Source organism: Rhizophagus irregularis, chromosome 10 (genome assembly GCF_026210795.1).
Source record: "Rhizophagus irregularis chromosome 10, complete sequence".
Lineage (NCBI taxonomy): Eukaryota > Fungi > Glomeromycota > Glomeromycetes > Glomerales > Glomeraceae > Rhizophagus > Rhizophagus irregularis.
In genome coordinates this window covers 1,921,061-1,940,865 of record NC_089438.1, presented here as the reverse complement: position 1 = coordinate 1,940,865, position 19,805 = coordinate 1,921,061, and the positions used below count along the sequence as shown (strand labels likewise).

The following is a 19,805-nucleotide window of genomic DNA, read 5'->3' as shown; positions in this document are numbered from 1 at the left end:
TTTTCTGACCTGATTCATCAATATCCAATCAATTTCTTAATTTTTTAAAGAAAAATTTGGATCTGCTCACGCCACTTTTTTATATCCAGTTATTTTTACTTGTCGAAAATTTATATATTCCCCTAAAGTTTTCTAATAAATTCGTAAAGACCATTTTTAAATATTCCTTTCATATAAATTTTCGTTAACCCATTTAAAATTTTATATCTTAAAGAATAATGTACGAAACAGATCCTTTACTTAACGGAGAGCAAACAGAAATCCAGGATTTAGGTTTGCTTACATTCTTTGATGATTTTGCTACTATTGATAATAATTCAAATACAGCACAACCACCTTCTACTACATTATCAGAATTTGAAGCACAAATACAAGCTATTTTTTCTGGGAATAATGATTATAACGATTTGGGAAGTCCTGGTCAAAATCAAAATTTTTCTAGTAATATAGATGATTTTAGTAATTTTCAATATTCGGTACCAACTTCGCCTGATAATCCCTTGTTTAGTTCTCCAGATATCTTAGCCTCTTTAAGCTCTCCCGATTCTTTTTTGAGTTCGCCAAATTCTTATAACAGATCACCACCACAATTTAATAATTTACAAGACTTTATTATATCGTCAAATGATGTTATAATGAAAGATTATCCCTCTATGGAAGAATCTCTTTTTGATCAATTAACTTCTCAACAAGCTGATAGAAAACGTGTTAATTCAGTTTTTGACCGCGATTCTGTTTCACCTGACAAGTCCTTAAAGAAAAAACGCAAAGGTCTAAATGGTAGCAGCAAATCTATTAAAAGCCCTTTCACTGAATTAAAATCTTCCGGACCTTCTGGAGAACAATTAATCAAAGATGAACCAACTTCTCTGGTTTCTAATATTATGCGTAATGACGGCACCACTCAGAGTATTATAGTTCCTAGTTCTCCCGTCGTTCCTTCGGACTTACCTTCAAATTTTGCAACAAGTGGCTCTATGTTAGCATTTAACCCGGATTCTTGGAATCAAACTATTAATCCTTCCGCAACAAATTTTATCGAAGCTTCTTCTCAATTTACAAATATGCCTTTACTTGTTCGTGATGGCTCTTCTACTGCTAAATTACCTATAAATCGTCTCAAATCGACAATCACGAATACACAACCGCAACAAAATATTCAATCACAACCGAATAAGCAGCAAAAGAAAGTTGCACATAATGCCATTGAACGTCGTTATAGAAATAATATTAATGATCGTATTAATGATCTTAAAAATGTCGTCCCAGCACTTTGTCATCTCAAAAGTAAGGATAGTAAAGATGATGACGATATCGACGAAGTTGATGGAATACCTGCTGCTACAAAATTGAATAAAGCGACAATTCTTAGGAAAGCAACCGAATATATTACTTACTTGAAAAATAATAATCAAAAAGTCAAACGTGAAAATGAAACCTTGATGAAATTAATTGAAACTTTACCCGGTGGTATTGATTTATATAATATTTATATTTCTAACACTACACCGCCCTGCGGTTCTCCGGATCAATCTATTCCCGGTTCGCCAAATCCAGATTATGAATCACCACCAACTCCACAAACTCCACCAGTTGGTTCAAGGGCTTTAATGGCTTTATTCATGTGTATGACTTTCTTTACATCACCCTCAAGTTATATTACACAATCTCATCCTATTGATCATCATCATGAAGGTCGTGTACTGACTAGTTCACCTACACCTGTCGTTGAAAAAAATTCATTGGACGTCAACGATGGTGTACTTACTATTGATCTTTGGTATTTGGCAAGAATATTTACTTTCCTTGTATGTTTGACTTACATTCTTCGACCCTCATTATTTTCAATTCAATCACGTCGTTCACGCAAATCAAATTCAGTCATCACATATGCATTAAACTCTAAATCTAAGGATGCTAAGGAAATTTATCGATCCCTTACAAGTCTTTCAAATGGAATACCTTCTAACATATTTGAGATTTTTGTTGGACTTATTTCAGAATTCATTAAATTTTCTTTAAGAAGAATTTTGGGATGGGATATTACATCTGTTTACACACATACAGATCATGAAGAAAGACTTATTGAAGTAGCATTATGGGGAAGAATAGGTGAAGTTGAATTATGTGGTGGTAATGAAAAGGTTTCACGTCTATCAATTCTTTACACTTGTTTACGTACCATTAATCTATTGGAAAGTTCGTATTCGACAAGGAAATATATATCTCTTAGTTCTTCACGTATTTATGCTAATGCAGCATTACAAAGTTATATCGGACTTTCAAGTATCCCATTCCTTTCAGGAAGAGTTGTTGCACACTTTTGGAAATTAGCAAACAAAGAAAAAGTACTTGATAGTGGTACAGGAGGGAAATGGCTTGAAATGGCATTAAACTGTGATCAAAAGAGTGAAATGTGGAAAGAAATTGTTAATAGAATTCGTGATTCAATTTTTGAAAAATCATCCAGTGAATTAACGAAAGAAATTACGATTCCTTTAACACTTGTGGCTGACGTACAAGCAATGATCTATCTTAAACAAGCTTTTTATAAATTTATTTCTACTAAATTTGGTGGTAAAAGGAAGTTTTCATCACCGAAAATTAAACACTCATTTTCTTTTGTTGAGTTAGTAAGAGATACCACACCTAATTCATTCACACATTGGTATGCACTAGTTGGATGTTGTATGGAGGCATTCTTTTTAGAACATAATAAGCTTGGAGAAAATCTTGTTAATAGGCTTAAAGATTATCCAAGATTTAAATCAAATGAGAATATTAACGATAAACAAATTATTGCTATGGGTTTACTTTCTTATGCGTTATTAATGCAAGGTAAGCTCGAAGCATCATTGAGATGTGCTAATAAAGCTAGCATTGCCTTAACACAAAGAAAAGAACAAAGAAATGGCGATGATAGTTCATTAGAAGAATTAAATTATTATTCTTTTGAAATCGAACAAGATATACATTACTTAACAGAATTTTGTGTTGGATGGATTGTATTAGAAGCAAAAAGTTTAGGATGGAAAATCGTTGAAGGATTATCATCTTCTATGAACGTTCTAAATAATACCTTGAATAATAGCACGAAACAATCCACTGAAGATGAAGATGGAAAAGAAAATAAAATTGAAAATACATCAACTTCCGCCACAATGAAGACTAACACAAAATCTACTACCGCATCCACATTGAATAATAAGCTGCCTAATATGTTGGATAGTGAAAGATTACAAAGTGCAATAACACTCTGGTCAAGATATTTAAGAAGATTATCAAAAAATTTGGTATTTGAAGATATAACAAAAATTCGTGATATATTTATAAAAAAATTGGTTATGCTTGAAAGTATTGTAGAAGGTGATTATGATAATAGTGATGATAAAGAAAACGGAGAAGATAATAATCAACAACATAGCTGTAATGACAATAACAATTCACCATCATTAAGTGAAAGTGAAATTAGAGCTACAAAAGCTTGGAGTATATTAAAGGGAATGTAAGGAAAAGAAATATTAATTTCATTTTTTTTCTTACTAAATTTTTTTTCTTATATATGTATAATATTCTTTTTTCTTTAATATATATATATACTTGTTCTTAGTTTTTTTTTTAGATTTTTCTGATAAACTAACACTTTTAATTATTTCTTAATCATTAACTCAAAAAGACTGCATATTTCATCATTCTTATTATAAATTAATAAAGTATATGAATTTTCTTTTTAAAAAAAAAAATGATTAAATTATAAAAGTTTTAACATAATTTCATTTATTTCTACTACGTCAACTTTATAGTAGTACGATAATTTTATTATAAAGTTTTAAGGAAATTGCCTAAATCTCACCATAACTATAACTATATAATTTTATTTATCACGTGACTACGTGAAATTTGTTAATGCTATATATGAAACCGAAATTAGGTTATTTCGACCCTAAAAATGGTCGAAATGGTCGAAATTAATTCAACTTTAGCCCCCAAAAGTCAAAAATGGTCGAATAATTATCTACAATTATTAAAACTTAATAATAAAAGTATTTTAAAGATATCTTGCCATCTAGTAATTGGAATCTGATGATTTATAGCTCATTTGAAAGCTCTAATCGAGACGAATCGAATGGTGGTAAGATCGTATCGATAGCATTAATATTGACCATTTTGTTCTTACTTACATATTTAAACATTTTGCTTGCAGTCTTGGTATCTAGTAATCAGATTCCAATGATCTTTATGCCATTCAATTCGTCTCATTAAGAGGATTCGAATATATGAATTTCATATTTATAGCATGGAGTTATTGTGATTTAAAGTTTTTACTATTTCACAACTATTTAAAATTATGTGATATAACCTAATTTTGGTGGCCAGTGAAACACAAAGCACACTTATCCAAAACTTTTCCTAATGTCATTTTATATTTGAATAGCACTTTTGGCTTATCAATTTATTTGCACATCAACAACAATGTCATCTTACTAATTTATTTTAATTTTGATAGCTAATTCTTCTTCTATTTAATCAATCTTTATTTTTAATTATATTCAGTATAGATTTTTGATTCCGATTTCTCCATTAGATGTTAGCGATTGGTTTCCTTGGTTTTCTTTATTATCTTTCAAAAAAGATTATATTGCTAATATATTATCGAGGTTGACATTCCCTAATGATTCTATCCCGATTTTTGAGTGTTTATCACCCAAATTATTCACCTTTCATTTTTTCTGTTTGCGAAAGCGTCTCATCTTTTACTTATCAGATATTACCACGCAACAAAGCCTTTACATGCTTCTTTGCTAGTCCTCTTTTATCTCACGCTTCACTGAAAAATGAGGATTAGGCAAACCTTCTAAATGGTTTAACGATGTCTATAATCATGTTACGGTTCCTGACTCAGATGGGCTCTTACTTGAGCGTTTTCGTCCAACTATTACTTCTTCAATCTCAGCTCCTTCTTAATAAGAAGCGATATTGGGTCATGTCTATTAATGATGATGGTTTTCCGGTTTTCGGCAAACAAATTGCCATTCAACTTAAACATCAAAAATGCACTCTCTCACATTGGGTTATGGATGACTCTTTACCGGCCTATTCGCCTATCCTGCTACGTCATTGTCCTGTACTTTAGCACCGCAGTTGAAGTGTTATCACCCGGGTATGGTGTCATATGGGTGTCATGCTCTACTCAACACCTACAACTATTCGTAAGTACTCTTATAATGTGACACAATCTTGTGACGTGACAGATTTTAAAATCAGTAGCGAGTAAAAAATTTGATTGTCTTCCTTTTTTTTGCACGAAATTCTTAAAAATGTCTTTAAGCTCAGCCTGGAGATCGGTAGTAAGGATAGTTAAAAAAGTTCAAGATAAAGCCTATAACTATCCAAAGCTACCAGTTTTTCCTTTAGTAAAAGAACAGTATGTGTGATCCTCACATGTTATTTACTTAAAAGTTGCTCAATTTTAACTCAACTGGTTTACAGCTTGCCCTTTCAAATTGGGTGGAACGTTTCAAAAAAAGATTATAATACTTTCTTTGAGCGCAACGAATCAACAAAGTTAAAATTTTATTTGGAAAATAGAAACGTATTTATAGTTGCTATGCCTTTACCAGTCCACGCAGCCGTTGTTAGTATGCTTCAGGATTTTTTTAAAATCCCAAATGGCAGAGTAATACGTGATCCTCCGATAACTGTTTTAGGTGCACCATGTAAGGGAATTTTCTCTAGTTCTGCTTGACTTTGAAATTATAACATTTTATTAACATTTTACGTTTTTCTTGCAGCTCATTATGACCCATCCGATAACACATACACACTAAAAACATATGCAGACGTTACAGTTAGCTTATACTTATAGCCGAAACCTTTTCACGTGATTTTTGGCCACATTTTTAAATCAAAATTAAGTTAAAAAATGATAAAAATTAATCTCTACATCCAGCCGAAACTATAATATAAAGTCTTTGAAGTTTCGGATGGATTTCTGAATAGTTTTTAATAATTTATTATAATTAAATTACTGAAAGGCCGAAACCTTGTCCAGCTTCATAGAGGTTTCGACTACATGTATAAGTTAGCCCACACATAGCTCATCTTACAGTTCCAATTAATTTGAGACACCCTGGGCCACCCTATACATGCCACCCAAATTATTTTAGACTGCCGTAATTATAAGTAAAATCCCAAATTCAATTATGACATCCCAAATTATTTTGGCACTTTACATAGTAAATTATATATAAACCGAATGAATTATGGCATCCCAAATTATAATTATGGCATCCCAAAATAATTTGGGCAGCATGTATAGGCCACCCCCTTGTGATGTAGAGGTAAGTTTACATACATTGATCATTTATTTTGAGCTATTTACTTACCGGTAATATTAATATATTTACAGAAAAATTACCATGGGCGAATATTTTGCGAGGTAGCTTATACTGAAGACCTTAATTTTTTGCATAAAAAGTGTACAAATTGGATGCTTGAAGGATACGTTAGGTACGTACTTGGCATAAAGATCTATGAAAAGAGGAAAGGATCAATTAATCAGACTTTAACGGTATGTCTAGACAACTGTTTAATTTTCGTCTCTGATTATTTCTTTTTAGTTACGAGTACAATAAATATAACATACAACAATCCTTTTAATGTACTATCTTTTAAATTCTGAATATTTTATTATTGTTATTAGGCCAGGCTATACTCACGTGTAGCAGCTCCACCAACAGGACCAGCGGCTACAGCAGTAACAACACTGTCAGGCGTATTTTATCAGGAGGTGAGATTGGTTACTATTATCATTTCCTATCAAAATTATATCTAAGTATAATTTTCGTCAACATAATAGTGGGATTTTGGGACAGTACAATTCGGTAATAATTTACCCACCGGTTGTAATGCTCTGAACATTATTGCATATCAAGTTACAATCCCCGTCTCTGAAATTTTTTGGGACCCGCCAATTGGCGTCTCTATTGGAGGATATGTAGAGCAGTCCCAGGCACAGCTACAGTTACCGCCCCAAATTTTATTATCGATTTATATGATATCCAACAAGTAGTTTTAAGATTTTCAAGATGTGGCAGGCAGATTAAATTTTATGTTTCTCATTTTTCAAATTAAATGGGGCCAGATTTTTTTTATTGTCCGAAGTGGAGTGGAGGACTTTTACATTCTACGAAATGTTTGTCTGTCCCATACGTGACTTATATACACATGACAGTCGTGACATATATATGCTTTATTTAAGCTTAATACTTTTTATACTATTAGCTTATTAATTTTGATACTATTAGCTTGCTTAGAATTAGACTTTATTAACTCATAAGATGTACATAATAAATTTAGTTGTTTTTAAATTATATCTTCATGTAATTTAAGATTCATTAATAATAAATGAAAAATATAACATATTGTGTGTAATTTATTTTTGTTATTAAAATCTTAAAATGATAAATAAAAATATAAAATGGATAGCCAGCCTGTATTTATTCATCCTGAAACACTTAAAAAATGCAAAATTAGAGAAAATGTAACTTATAACCAATGTGAAAGATGTTGTGCTCATGATGTTTATAAATCGTTGCAAAATATAATACCAACACTGGTCAAAAACCAATATATCGGGTAGCAGATATATATCAGATATGTACCCGATATGTGTAGTATTAATGCAGAAAATCGGGTACCCGATATGTGTAAGATATGTGTAAATATATATATCATATACATATCGGGTACTGATATGTATATGATATATATATTTACACATATCTTACACATATCGGGTACCCGATTTTCTGCATTAATACTACACATATCGGGTACATATCTGATATATATCTGCTACCCGATATATTGGTTTTTGACTAGTGCAATAAGATTTCACTTTGGAAAACATGCTCGCTTCAGACGTTTAACGGTTACTGTTATCCTAGTTATGTAAACATTTTTATTGGTTCAAATTATGTTAATAAGATGGAATATATACCTATAAAGTTATTTGATATTTTAAAATGTTTCCATTTAATATATGATAAAACGTGCAAATAACATACAAAAAAATGGATGTAATCAACATATGATATCTATAAAAAGAGGTTTAAAACAAATACAGTTAGCTCACCTTATAATGAATTTGGCATTCCAGCCGATTATTGAACCTTCGTTATAAAAAATTTAAAAATCTGGTATAAGTTTTTTCGCATCACATGACATTATAGATTATGCAATATTTGTAATAAGTAATTAATAAAATTAATTGAAAAATGTAACATTTGTTTATTATTCATTTACAATTTAATATAATATTATAACAATTATAAAACATACTAGTGAAAAGGAACTCTTTCTGATGATCACTCAGTCCATTTTTTTCGGAAAAGAAAATTTTTATTTTTTCATAAACTATGGCTGAAACTGATAATAACAATGCTCTAATAGGCTTGAAAGAAGCCCAAGAAGCTGTTGACCTTTTCTCCAGTATAGAGTTTGCTGTCCAAATAGATATTACGCTTGGTTTCATCCAAAAAAGTAGTGCTATGAGAATGTTCCAAACACTTGAAGGGATATTATCTAACAAGACAAAAAAGTATACTAAAGATTTTTATAACAAATATGAGAATGTAAGAATGAAACTTGGCATAGACAATGAAAATAAATATATGCCTTTCCTTTACAGTATGATGGTTTTCAAAAAAATGATAGGAGGTATTATAAACAACCTTTTTGGAACCTTAGAAAAAACATCACAACCAAAATACAAACAAATATTTGCCACCAATAAGAAACCTGATATTCTGGCTGTACCTGCTACTAATTTAGAAATTATGGATACTACTAGAACTCCTAATGAGTCGAGTTGAGTCGAGTCATGAGTCAAAAACCTTAATTTTAAAGTACTTTTTATTAAGTTAGAATATAATTAAACAAAAATTTACAATTATGCGAGTCAAAAATGCAAGTTTATGTGAGTCATTTTCAGAGCTCTAGATACTACTATGCACCAATCAGAGGATGTGATTGTTGAAATACAAACAAAATCTCTGAATGTAAAAGCTGTACCATTTACTTCGAAAGGAAAAAACCACATGATGATTTTTGCCAATATTGTGAAATGAACACCTAATGATGATAGCTAGTTACTTTCTGGTATTGAATGTAAGCAAGCAATAAATAACATTACTTTAAAGAATTCTAATAGCGGTAGTAAGAAGTCCAAAAAGTCTGACATAAAAGCCAAATTTCAATATCACACTCTGGAAAGACTATTTCAACTGTTATAACTAAATATGAGCTTATGCTCAAGGATAATGTTCAGAAAATAGTTGTTTATGATATTTCCTCCAAATGGTCTCAAATAGATATACTTAATTACCTTAAGGCTTAGGGTAACATTTTGGCAATAAAGTTTAAAACACAGAAGAAATACATTACACTTACGGTATCGATCAAGTTTAACAATATGGTGTTAAGACAATAATATAGTAAAGTTTGAACTGCTCTTCTTAGAAGTTTACCTGTTAAATGATTTCTAGCAACTTGAAATTTGAAATAATGCAAAAAACATAAAAAATTCTAGATGGTCATAATTAAGGTTGCTTGTCTAAACCTCTTCAAAATCCTACGATTAGTTTCATCAAAATTTTACTATAGATTTATTATAGTTTCGGCAGAGTTTCGGCAGTTTCGGCATTTATAATAAGTTTCGGCAGTTTCGCTATTCTCCAAAGTTTCGCCAGTTTTTTAATATAACTTTAATATAGTTTCGGCAGAATTTCGCTTTTCGGTGAAACGCCATCTTGCCTAAACCCTTAGGTTTCGGCAAGCAACCTTAGTCATAATAGATATTTTCAAATTACTAACGATTGATATTTTATATCCTGCTAATAACCTTGCCTATTCATTGCTTTCTTTCATAAATTATAAAGCTTTCAAGATAGTTCAAGAAAAGGGTGATCTAAGTTGATTACATATTATGATTTTTAGGCTAACTTGAATAATATTACAAATATGGATTTCAATTATTAAGAATTCAAAGGTATATGGAAAAGATATTTTGTGCTCACTTTGAATAGGCCTAAAAATAGGTCACCAAAAAAGAATAATTTGCATCATAAACAAAACTAGTAAGATATAGATTTAAACATAGCACCAAATAATTCAAATAATAAGAATAAGAAGAGTAAATCTTTTGAAAAATGACAAACCATTAAGATGATCAAAAAGATGGAAAAAAATTTAAATGGTATTTTCAAGTTAACTTTATTAGCTGAAATCAGAAATTTACTAAGTAGTCTTGCTAACTAATGGAATAACTGGTAAAATTCTAAATGATACAGTTCAGTTCCATTTTTTGGTTCTTTTTTGATTGATCAGAATTTGTTTTGTGCAATAACTCGCTATCCAGTAATTGTAAAAACTTGATCAATAGCTTATTGGAATCATTTTATCAAGTCAATTTAAATCATCCTTCTAGTATCAATAGATAAAGAGTTAATTTTACCAATTTTTCAAAAAATAACTTGTCATCTATCAATGCTAAAAGAATGATTTTAGTACCATTCAAACTGTTTCAATAAGACGATTCTAATGAACTATTGATCAGATTTCTATAATACTACTCTTTTTAGAAGTAATATTTTGAGTGTTTTATATTTAGTATATAAGCGTAGGTGTAATAAACTGAAAATCATCTGAATTTAAATCCTATTTGATAATATTAGCATAAGATAACCATTTTCTTAAAATAAATGACTGGATTTATACATCAAAAAATTTACTTTATATTGTAAGTAATACAACTAGTGATTGATGTTTTAACTCTTCAAAAATTTCTATTTGTGCCAGTTAAGTTACTTGTATAACTGGACTGTCATTGATCAATTTTGTTATCATGCTTTGTTTACATGATTTCTTTTTTACAAACTGTTCTAATATTCTATACAGAACCATTTTCTATAATTCTTTGAAAATGGAAAAAAAGGAAAACTAAGTATATATAAATAGTAGTATTTAGACCAAGATACTTTAACTTGTTCCAATAGCTGGTATAAAAGTTTTGATATAATTGTATATCTGTGGCCAAAATTTTTAAAAGCTTTGAGATATACCAGTTTTGCTAGAAGAATGGTAACTTTTCAGAGTTTATTCAAGTAAAGTGGTAAAAATCTCTCTATTAAAAGTATTAAAGAGTATTTTAAATTCTTCAAAAAAGTAATACTTTTATCGTTATTATTATCAAAAGAACCCATATTTTCTTATAACTTCATTAAAATATTATTGCTAAAATTTTGTAAAAGAATGATCTATATGATTAGCGAAAAAAATTTTCCTATAATTATTTTATAATTAAATTTAAATAAACCTTTTTGTTTTTAAAATTTATTATTAATAGTTATAATTAAAAAAAAAATTACAAAAAATTGTTAAATTTTAAATTTAACTAAATTTGCTTTTTCTTTATTAGTAAAGTTCAATTATAACTTATTTTAGATTTATTAGGACCCCGGATATCTCCAAAACAGGTCATAAGTCACACTTTCGGCAGATTGGCCCATTTTCGAGGGGGGGCTGAAAAATCGTTTTTTGTAAATATCTCGGCATCCAGTGGTCCAATTTTGATGAACTTTTTTTTAAATTGTAGAGCTAAATGAGGGCTACAAAATAAAAAAAGTTCATTAAAATTGAATTACTGGATGCTGAGATATTTACAAAAAACGATTTTTTGAGCTTCAGCAAAAAGGGGTGTTTTTGCCAAAAGTCCATTATGACCTTTATATTAGATATCCAGGGTCCTGATTTATTTAAATTTTAATATAATAGTGTAGGACTAATCAGTTACATTTCTCACCTACCAATTATTTAGCAAAAATTGCTGAAAGAAAAACTTTAGTTTTTCTCACTTAAGTGGTTGTAGAATGCTTTTAACATTGTTTTTAGACTTTTCATTTTTCTTTTAAGATTTGAATGAACCTTTAATTTGAAGTTTGGTGGAATTACAAAACTATAGTAGAGTGGTTCTTACCAAAAATAATTTCCACTAGATTTCTGAAAGTTATAACAGTTATATACTAAATAGTTGGGTTTTGAACTCTGCACTAAAGCAACACAAAGTGGTAAAAATGGTTTTCATAGTCCGGCCGGATCAATTTTGTTAAGCCTTAAAAAAAAATTTTTTATATTATTACTTTACCAGGTAAGAATTTTTTAAAAATTGAAAAAAAATTTCGCATATAAAATTTTTGAAAAAAAAAATTAAAAGCTGGGTTGCTGGATTATTGATGAAATTTTTATATTATGAAAACCATAAAATCAAGTTTGTATAGCCTAATGTAAAGCTTTCCTATTAATTTTTTTATTTTTAGAAGTATTGTGAAGGTTTACTTTAAAGTATAAGTTGAAGTAGAGGTGATTATTTAGAAAGTGAGCTTTTTCTTTATTATCAACATTTAAGGCATTGAAGTGATAGATAAAGGCTTGGTGTTTATTACTTTTTTTACTCAGTTTTTTTCTTAAGGGTTTTCTAAGATTATAATTTTCTTTTTTATTTTTTAGTTTTTTTTTTCCTGAAATTTTAGTGTTTTTACTCTTGGTTTTCTTTTGGAGAAACTGGAGGTACTGGAATGTTGATCATCTTGACTAAAGGTTTGGTGTTACTTAACTTTTTTGGATTTATGTAGATCGGTCATTTTAGAAAGCTGATAAGATTAATGGATTTTAGTTTTTAATTTTTATTAATTCAAGTTGATCAGCAGAAGGATCATTAAAATTAAAAATATTAGATTACTTAAATAAAGAGTTTGGTTGAATCTGGTGTATCTATTTGGATCAAAATGGGAAACATTATTTGTATTACTGTCTTAAATTATATATAAAAGGGTTTTATTTATTCATACAACTATGAATTATCATTTCAGAATGTGTTAACTCTTTATGCAATAATTAAGCAAATTTATTAGTAGATGAGACCCAAGATCTTTTCAGGCTGTTTAAGTGAATTTAAGTATACCATTTTACTGGCAAGTTGAGGAACTCTGTAGAAATCATAGGAAGTTTAACTTTTTTCAATTTTTTAGTTTTTAATATTTTTATAATAGTAATATAATCTATAGTGATATTAGTTTATAATTTATTAAGCTGAGACTATAGGATTTGCAAAAGGCTAAGATAAAGTTTATTTCTAAATAAAACTACCTTTAAACTGCCTAATTGTGCATATGTGGGGTCCTTAATATAGAATAATGAATAGTTTATTAGGTTATTTTAGTCTAGGTTATCCTCTTTGTATTTATGTATATTCTGACTTTTTCTTAATAAATGTGTAGTGGTTAACATAAAAAAACATAATAGTGTAAAATTGCTTTATTTAATATTGGTTAAATAAATATCCTTAATATATAGTGAAGCTTATAAAGGTATACAATATTAATGTATAAATTGGTCTAAATTTAAAAGTTATGCATTTGCATATGATTTAACTTTAATAAGTTTATACATTAATATTTCAAATTTTAATATGAATATAAATCATGTAATATGGTGAAAATTACCACTGGTGAATTTTATCTCTAATGAATATTAAAAAATAAAAATAATTCTCTCTTAATTTCTATAAGAATTTTTTAAAATATTTTTTTAAATACCAAATATAGTAATTAGATATTTACTAGATATTAACTAAAAGAATCTATGATTTTATTTATCTGAAATACTCTGAAATATATAATTGGATAGAAAATATTTAATATTATTAATGCAATATTTATAATATAATGCAAAAAAACTAACTGCTAATTACTAATTGTTAAACACGCATATCACGTGATTTTCATTTAATCATTTTCGTTACTCAAAGTTGCTATCTTTTTTTTATTGATTCAGCCCATCGGAAGTCAACGGCTTTTTTTGAAATTTCGGTAAGATGAGTCATAGTTTATTTTCGGCTAATAACAAATCTTGTAACAAAAAGGGAAACTGTGAACGGGACGCTCATTAATTTTCTTTGGCTTTTCGGAATAATGGCGCATATGAGGGAAAGTTTAGGGTCGATCCAAAATGTCTTGCGATTTTTTATAATATACCGGAAATACCGGAAAAAAGATGTGCATATAGATTAAATGATGAGGAATTTATTGAACTGCGGATATTTCTCGTTTACTTGCTCTCATGATATCTTAGGTGATCGATTTATCGAATTTCTGATTTTAATTACGGATTGTATACTGAATTTTGAAGCGTGGTCTGTAGAATTATGTAATGTTTGGCAAAAAAATCACAACGCCATCCAAAAAAAAATAATAATCAAATAACGTGAAGATCAGCTATTAATTCAGGAATTTTCTTCTCTATTTCGATTATCTAGTAATATAAAGTTTTTAGATTGTTTACATGATTGTGATTGTTTGTGTGCATCACTGTGACAAATTAATACACTCAAATATAGTTAATAAAATAGCACATTTGTAATAGAAATATTATTATCCCTTGCAAAAAAAAATTGAACCATTTTTTATATTTTTTCGCATTTTTGACCAAAACATTCCTTGCTTGTTTAAGTATATCGTCCATTGCTGCTAGCATGTCTTCTCAAGCCTTTAGACCTAGAAAAACTTCTTCACCTAGTTATCCTACACCAGCTCAAAGCCATTCCGGTTCTTCTGAGGTTGGTTCTCCTTCGGATGGTATAGCTCGTCAAAGAATGTCAAAGAAGGATGAGGTAATGACCCCATCACTGTCGCAGTGTAATGGACATGAGAAGGCCAAACCCATCCTGTATATAGTTTATTGCCTTACTCATACTTACTCTTTTTTTGAACAACTTACTACTAGGCGATTCGAAAAAAAGTTGAACATGAATTAAACAAGAAAAATCGGACAAAAAGCACATCGTTAAATAACCGCGGAAAGCCACAACGACAGGTTCCGGGAGCTAAAGGGACTGTTGCATCACTTAATCCATCACAGGCGCTAACCGTTAGAGAAAGCGCGTTGGTTGTGGAAGCATCACAGCTTATGGCAGCTAAGCGTGCTGACTGTGTGCTTGTTATAGATAGCGAAGAACATTTGTCCGGAATTTTTACTGCTAAAGATTTAGCTTTCCGAGTAGTTGGGGATGGTTTAGACGCAAGAACTACAACTGTAGCAACGATCATGACGAGGAATCCGATGTGTGTAAAGAATGATACTTCAGCAACAGATGCTCTTAACACAATGGTTGCGCGCGGTTTTCGCCATCTTGTATGTATATATACTTCTGTAATTTTTCGATGATAACTCATCAAATCCGAAATTAATGTAGACTATCTTTTAATAGCCTGTATGTAACGAAGAAGGTGACGTTGTAGGATTACTCGACATTACCAAATGTCTTTACGAAGCATTAGATAAAATGGAGCGAGCATACGGCTCATCCAAGAAATTATATGATGCTCTTGAAGGTGTTGAAAGAGAATGGTCAACAAATCAACCTACACAGATCCTTCAATACATGGATATGCTGCGTGAAAAGATGGCTTGCCCAGATCTTTCGTCCGTTTTGGATGGCTCAATGCCAGCCGAAGTTGGCGTTAAAACATCAGTGAGAGATGCTGCTAGATTAATGAGAGAGTATCGAACAACAGCAGTATTAGTCATGGAACATCATTCGATTGCTGGTATTTTTACCAGTAAAGATATTGTATTGAGAGTTATAGCAGCTGGTTTAGATCCTTCAACATGCAGCGTAATCAGAGTTATGACACCACACCCTGATACCGCACCGCCACAGACAAGTATTCTAGATGCATTGAAAAAGATGTATGGTAAATATCAATCAATAAGTTTTTTTTTACATGAATGTGGACTGTTCTCCTGTTTTAAAACAGGTTTGCACTTTGCAAAGACACAACAGCATTACTTGTCATCCTGCAGGAGAATATTAAATTTCGATTAAATCATAACATTATAATGAACTAAACATTTGTTTATATTATCTATTCATTTGCTTTATGACTTGATCAAACAAAACAAATAATTATCAAAAAACGAGTGTTCATTATTGCTTATTAAATTTAAACTTCAAATTTATACATAGACGGCCACTATTTAAATTTACCGGTTGTTGATGGCGGCAGCATTTTAGGGATGGTTGACGTATTGAAATTGACATATGCAACAATGGAACAGGTTAATATTCGTTTTAATATTAAAATTATTAAAATCACCATTTAATATATTATTTATATTTGATCTAAATTTCTTAATAGATGTATTCCATGCAAAATCAAGAAAATGGTAATGACGGAGGTGGTCCGATGTGGAATAAGTTTTGGAATTCTTTGGCTAATGATGGTGATAATGAATCTACGGTATCAGATTCGATTGCTCCATCTCAGAGTGTTTCGAATATTCCACCACCATCACCAAATTCAAGAACGCGTGGAAGCGGTAATATCTCTCCAATTCCCGAAATTCACCCAAGTGAATCAGCTTCAGCAATTGACGATGGATCTATGGCGTCATTTCCACGAGGCCATGATGAAAACTTCTTTACTTTTAAATTCAAAGCACCCAACGGTAAATCACATCGTTTTACCGTTGATTATACAAGTTTTGAACATATTCGAGCTACAGTAGCTTCCAAACTTCCCTCCAACGTCCGAGATTTCACAATCTATTATGTAGATGAAGACGATGATCATGTTTCAATGTCAAATGACGATGATGTTATTGATGCCGTAAGGATCGCACAACGGCAGGGTATGAGTCGTGTTATTTTACATATTCAAGAAATTGAAAAGAAATCATTAAGATCTTATGATTATGAAGATGATGATGATTCAGATGATATCCTTGAAAAGAGAAGACGTAGAAAACGCGGCAAGCATGCACCCGATTATAATTTACCTATTCCACATGATTTATTGTTACCTGGAGCTGTTCTTACACTTGCAATAGCTATTATAGGAGTGTTTGCATTATCTCGATCCAAATAATTGGCCTTGTTACTCATACTTGCAATGCTCATGTGTTTAGTTTAGTATGTAATTAGCTATACAGTTCCTGCTAATTAATGAAATTAACGGTGATTTGGAGATCAGTAAGTGCTGCTTATAAAAAATGAATATGTGAAGTGTTTATTTCCTTCCATATAAATTTTAAGCATTACATTTGTAGGTATAAAATTCATGCGTTCTTAAAACGCGTGTTTATTAATTGGACACTTAGTAAGATTAAAAGACATTTTAAAAGTTTCTAATAACTTAATATATATATGTTTTAAAATTTTGCAAACTCATTCCTTTATTTGCTTCTTAGCATGCATTTTCTCTTAACTATATTAAGCCACATTAAAATAGAGCATTATTCCTTTGCAAACATCTTTTTAATTTACCCCTTTACAATACAACTTTATTTTTGTTTTTTCTTGTGTAAATTTTTATTTCAATTTTTAGTTTTTGAGTTTTTAAAAAATTTGTTTTCTAATCTTTTCTTAACATAATATCCGAGAGACAAATTTTATTAAAAACAAAAACGCATGTCTTTTTGATCATTATCACAATACAATAATATTTAGTTATTATAGTAAAACATAACCCCACTCTTTTTTTAATCATTTAAATTAATTTTAGTTTGTAGTGTGATTTTTTTATAATTTTAATTTAAAGGTGTAGAATCATTAAAAATGAAATTTTATTTGTTATGTGAGATAATTCTATCACTATAACTGTAAATAAAAATACAGTATATATAAAATAAATCGCAATTTATTAAATAATTAGACCATAAAAAAAGATAAAAAATTATGAATTCTTTTCATATTATACTTTTAAGTTTCTAAATTGGTTTTCAAGACTTTCTAAATCCCAAGTAACTAATTTCCCGTCTAACCCACTTGTAGAAAAATGTGTTACGTTTTCACGTGTCCCTGCATAATGTCGAATTGAACTAAAAAAGATTCAAAAATCAAAAATTAGCAAATTGTTTTTTATTTTAATAACAGTATATTTTATGATACATTACGTTATTGTATTTTGATGAATAGTATTCAATTCAGAATCTTCACTACCACCGCGACCTTTTGAGTCCCAATCGCGAAATCTATTAAAGGCAGTTGATTCGCCCATGACTTTCTTTTTTCCGGCATCAATTATTCTTGATAATTTCCTAATTAAACATAAAGTCACATTAATTAAACTTAAAGATATAAACCTACTGAATTTTTACCTACCATTCTTCGTTAGCTTTTTCAAATAATACAGGTGCACAATCATAGCCAGCTGCAATTATTTTATCTTCAGATGTCCAGAGTAAACTTAGATACGGTAAACCAGTTAACCTAATGTTTTTAATAGCACCCCCAGGATAAGCAATACTAATTTCAGAGTCATGACCTGCGAAAGCTAAAGCTTCACCACTAGGTGAAAAAGCGACACTATGGATCCATCCACCGCTACCATTGGAGAATTCGCCAAGGACAGTATTGAATGGAAACTTTTCACCCCACGCCGTTGGCGGTGGTCTAAAGGATAAATTAACAAAAATAAGCATCCTGGTTTAATTGCCAAATATAAATCTTTCATCATTTTATAGTACCTTTTGTCAACACCCTTAATAAATGCAGATATAACACATGCCTTTAAAATAGAAATATCAGGGTAACAATAAGAATATATTTTTTTAGTACGAAAAAAACCTTCTACACTTACCTTGAAATCAGCACTACCTGAAGCTAAAAGTGTATTATTAGGATGCCAATCTAGACTTAACACGGTACTTCTAATTGGTTTTTTCAAATGTTTACTAGTCCACCAATTATGTTCTTCATCAAAGTAACATATTGCTATAACGCGTGCACCAGATGCAACAGCAAATTTATTTTCATTTGGGGACCAACGAACAAATGTTGCAGCACGATTAATTCGGAGCAACACTAAAGTTGGTTTCCATTCACCAGTTTCGTCAAGATTCCAGACATAAGTATTACGATCTTGAGAACTTGTAACTAAAGAATTAACGATGAAATAGTGAGGATTAAGCAATAATAATGCATTAGAGCTATATGATGATTACGAACCTAATCGATTTGATTCTGGAGCCCAATCGATGCTAGTTATAAGTTTATCGTGCTTAAGTGAATTATAGTATTATTTAAATTGAGTACAATAGTGTTTTTTGGATAAATCGAAAATTTCACCACTCTCAAATACATACTTCCGCTAAGGTGTGTATTAAATTCCAGCTTTTACCAGCCTTTGTGTATATTTGAACTTCATTATTATTAGGACAAATTGCAACCTCTGTTTAAAAAAATAAAAGAGAAAAAAAAATGAGATATTGACCAGGTTCAAGAAAGAAATGAGTGAAAACGTTAAATTTTAACAACGTGTTCGATCTTTATTGAAAGAATGGGCCGTAATGGGACCAAAGTTAAGTTGATAAACCTCGGTCGAAGACATTCTCGTTAAAAAAAAAAAAGAGAAGTACTTGGCACGTGCAAGTTTCGGGTTGTCGAACGGTTTTTTCGAGTGACCCCTGAATACCAGTGTGGCGCATAAATAAACCTTCGTCCATAAAAAGTAATTTAATATGAGTGTACATGGGTTGTGTAATATACCTTCAAACATGATTATGCGATTTTTTGGTTTTCATCGTTTTGCAATGGGAACTGAGTGTTCCATTGATGTGTGTTTGTAACCACTTATGTCAATTATTGACCTTCTGACAGAAAACACAACTCGAACAAGTTTCGCGGGTATTATTTAATTTTTATAAAGAAAATTTTTTTCATCGAAAAAAAAGTTATTAGTTTTGTT

At 30.2% G+C, this 19,805-nt stretch overlaps 7 protein-coding genes across 7 annotated transcripts; 6 read left to right on the top strand and 1 right to left on the bottom strand.

Annotated features, from left to right (window-relative positions):
- Nucleotides 1–218: 218 nt before the first annotated feature.
- Nucleotides 219–3,732, top strand: OCT59_001941 (uncharacterized protein; the record flags this gene model as incomplete). Its single annotated transcript, XM_066144165.1, has 1 exon — nt 219–3,732. The coding sequence occupies one exon, from the start codon at nt 219–221 to the stop codon at nt 3,507–3,509; it is 3,291 nt and encodes a 1,096-aa protein (XP_065995354.1). The 3' UTR covers nt 3,510–3,732.
- Nucleotides 3,733–4,882: 1,150 nt separating this feature from the next.
- Nucleotides 4,883–5,134, top strand: OCT59_001940 (uncharacterized protein; the record flags this gene model as incomplete). The annotated part of the gene is made up of 1 exon (XM_066144164.1): nt 4,883–5,134. The coding sequence occupies one exon, from the start codon at nt 4,883–4,885 to the stop codon at nt 5,132–5,134; it is 252 nt and encodes an 83-aa protein (XP_065995353.1).
- Nucleotides 5,135–5,318: 184 nt separating this feature from the next.
- Nucleotides 5,319–5,746, top strand: OCT59_001939 (uncharacterized protein; the record flags this gene model as incomplete). Its single annotated transcript, XM_025325393.1, has 2 exons — nt 5,319–5,425; nt 5,491–5,746. 2 exons carry the CDS (start codon nt 5,319–5,321, stop codon nt 5,744–5,746), a joined length of 363 nt encoding a protein of 120 aa, XP_025181460.1.
- A 565-nt stretch (nt 5,747–6,311) lies between these two features.
- Nucleotides 6,312–7,072, top strand: OCT59_001938 (uncharacterized protein; the record flags this gene model as incomplete). The annotated part of the gene is made up of 4 exons (XM_025331838.2): nt 6,312–6,341; nt 6,410–6,571; nt 6,704–6,790; nt 6,860–7,072. 4 exons carry the CDS (start codon nt 6,312–6,314, stop codon nt 7,070–7,072), a joined length of 492 nt encoding a protein of 163 aa, XP_025181461.2.
- Nucleotides 7,073–8,420: 1,348 nt separating this feature from the next.
- OCT59_001937 (uncharacterized protein) lies at nt 8,421–8,876 on the top strand (the record flags this gene model as incomplete). The annotated part of the gene is made up of 1 exon (XM_025310541.1): nt 8,421–8,876. One exon carries the CDS (start codon nt 8,421–8,423, stop codon nt 8,874–8,876), a length of 456 nt encoding a protein of 151 aa, XP_025181462.1.
- Nucleotides 8,877–14,474: 5,598 nt separating this feature from the next.
- Nucleotides 14,475–17,776, top strand: OCT59_001936 (uncharacterized protein). Its single transcript, XM_066144163.1, has 5 exons — nt 14,475–14,674; nt 14,842–15,249; nt 15,326–15,812; nt 16,085–16,176; nt 16,257–17,776. Exons 1-5 carry the CDS (start codon nt 14,591–14,593, stop codon nt 16,983–16,985), a joined length of 1,800 nt encoding a protein of 599 aa, XP_065995352.1. The 5' UTR covers nt 14,475–14,590; the 3' UTR covers nt 16,986–17,776.
- On the bottom strand, nt 17,649–19,481 carry OCT59_001935 (uncharacterized protein). Its single transcript, XM_025316078.2, has 8 exons — nt 19,376–19,481; nt 19,204–19,289; nt 19,067–19,118; nt 18,699–18,994; nt 18,586–18,626; nt 18,221–18,511; nt 18,013–18,156; nt 17,649–17,937 (listed from the first exon to the last, which is right to left on the bottom strand). The coding sequence occupies exons 1-8, from the start codon at nt 19,446–19,448 to the stop codon at nt 17,811–17,813; spliced, it is 1,110 nt and encodes a 369-aa protein (XP_025181464.1). The 5' UTR covers nt 19,449–19,481; the 3' UTR covers nt 17,649–17,810.
- Nucleotides 19,482–19,805: the final 324 nt, after the last annotated feature.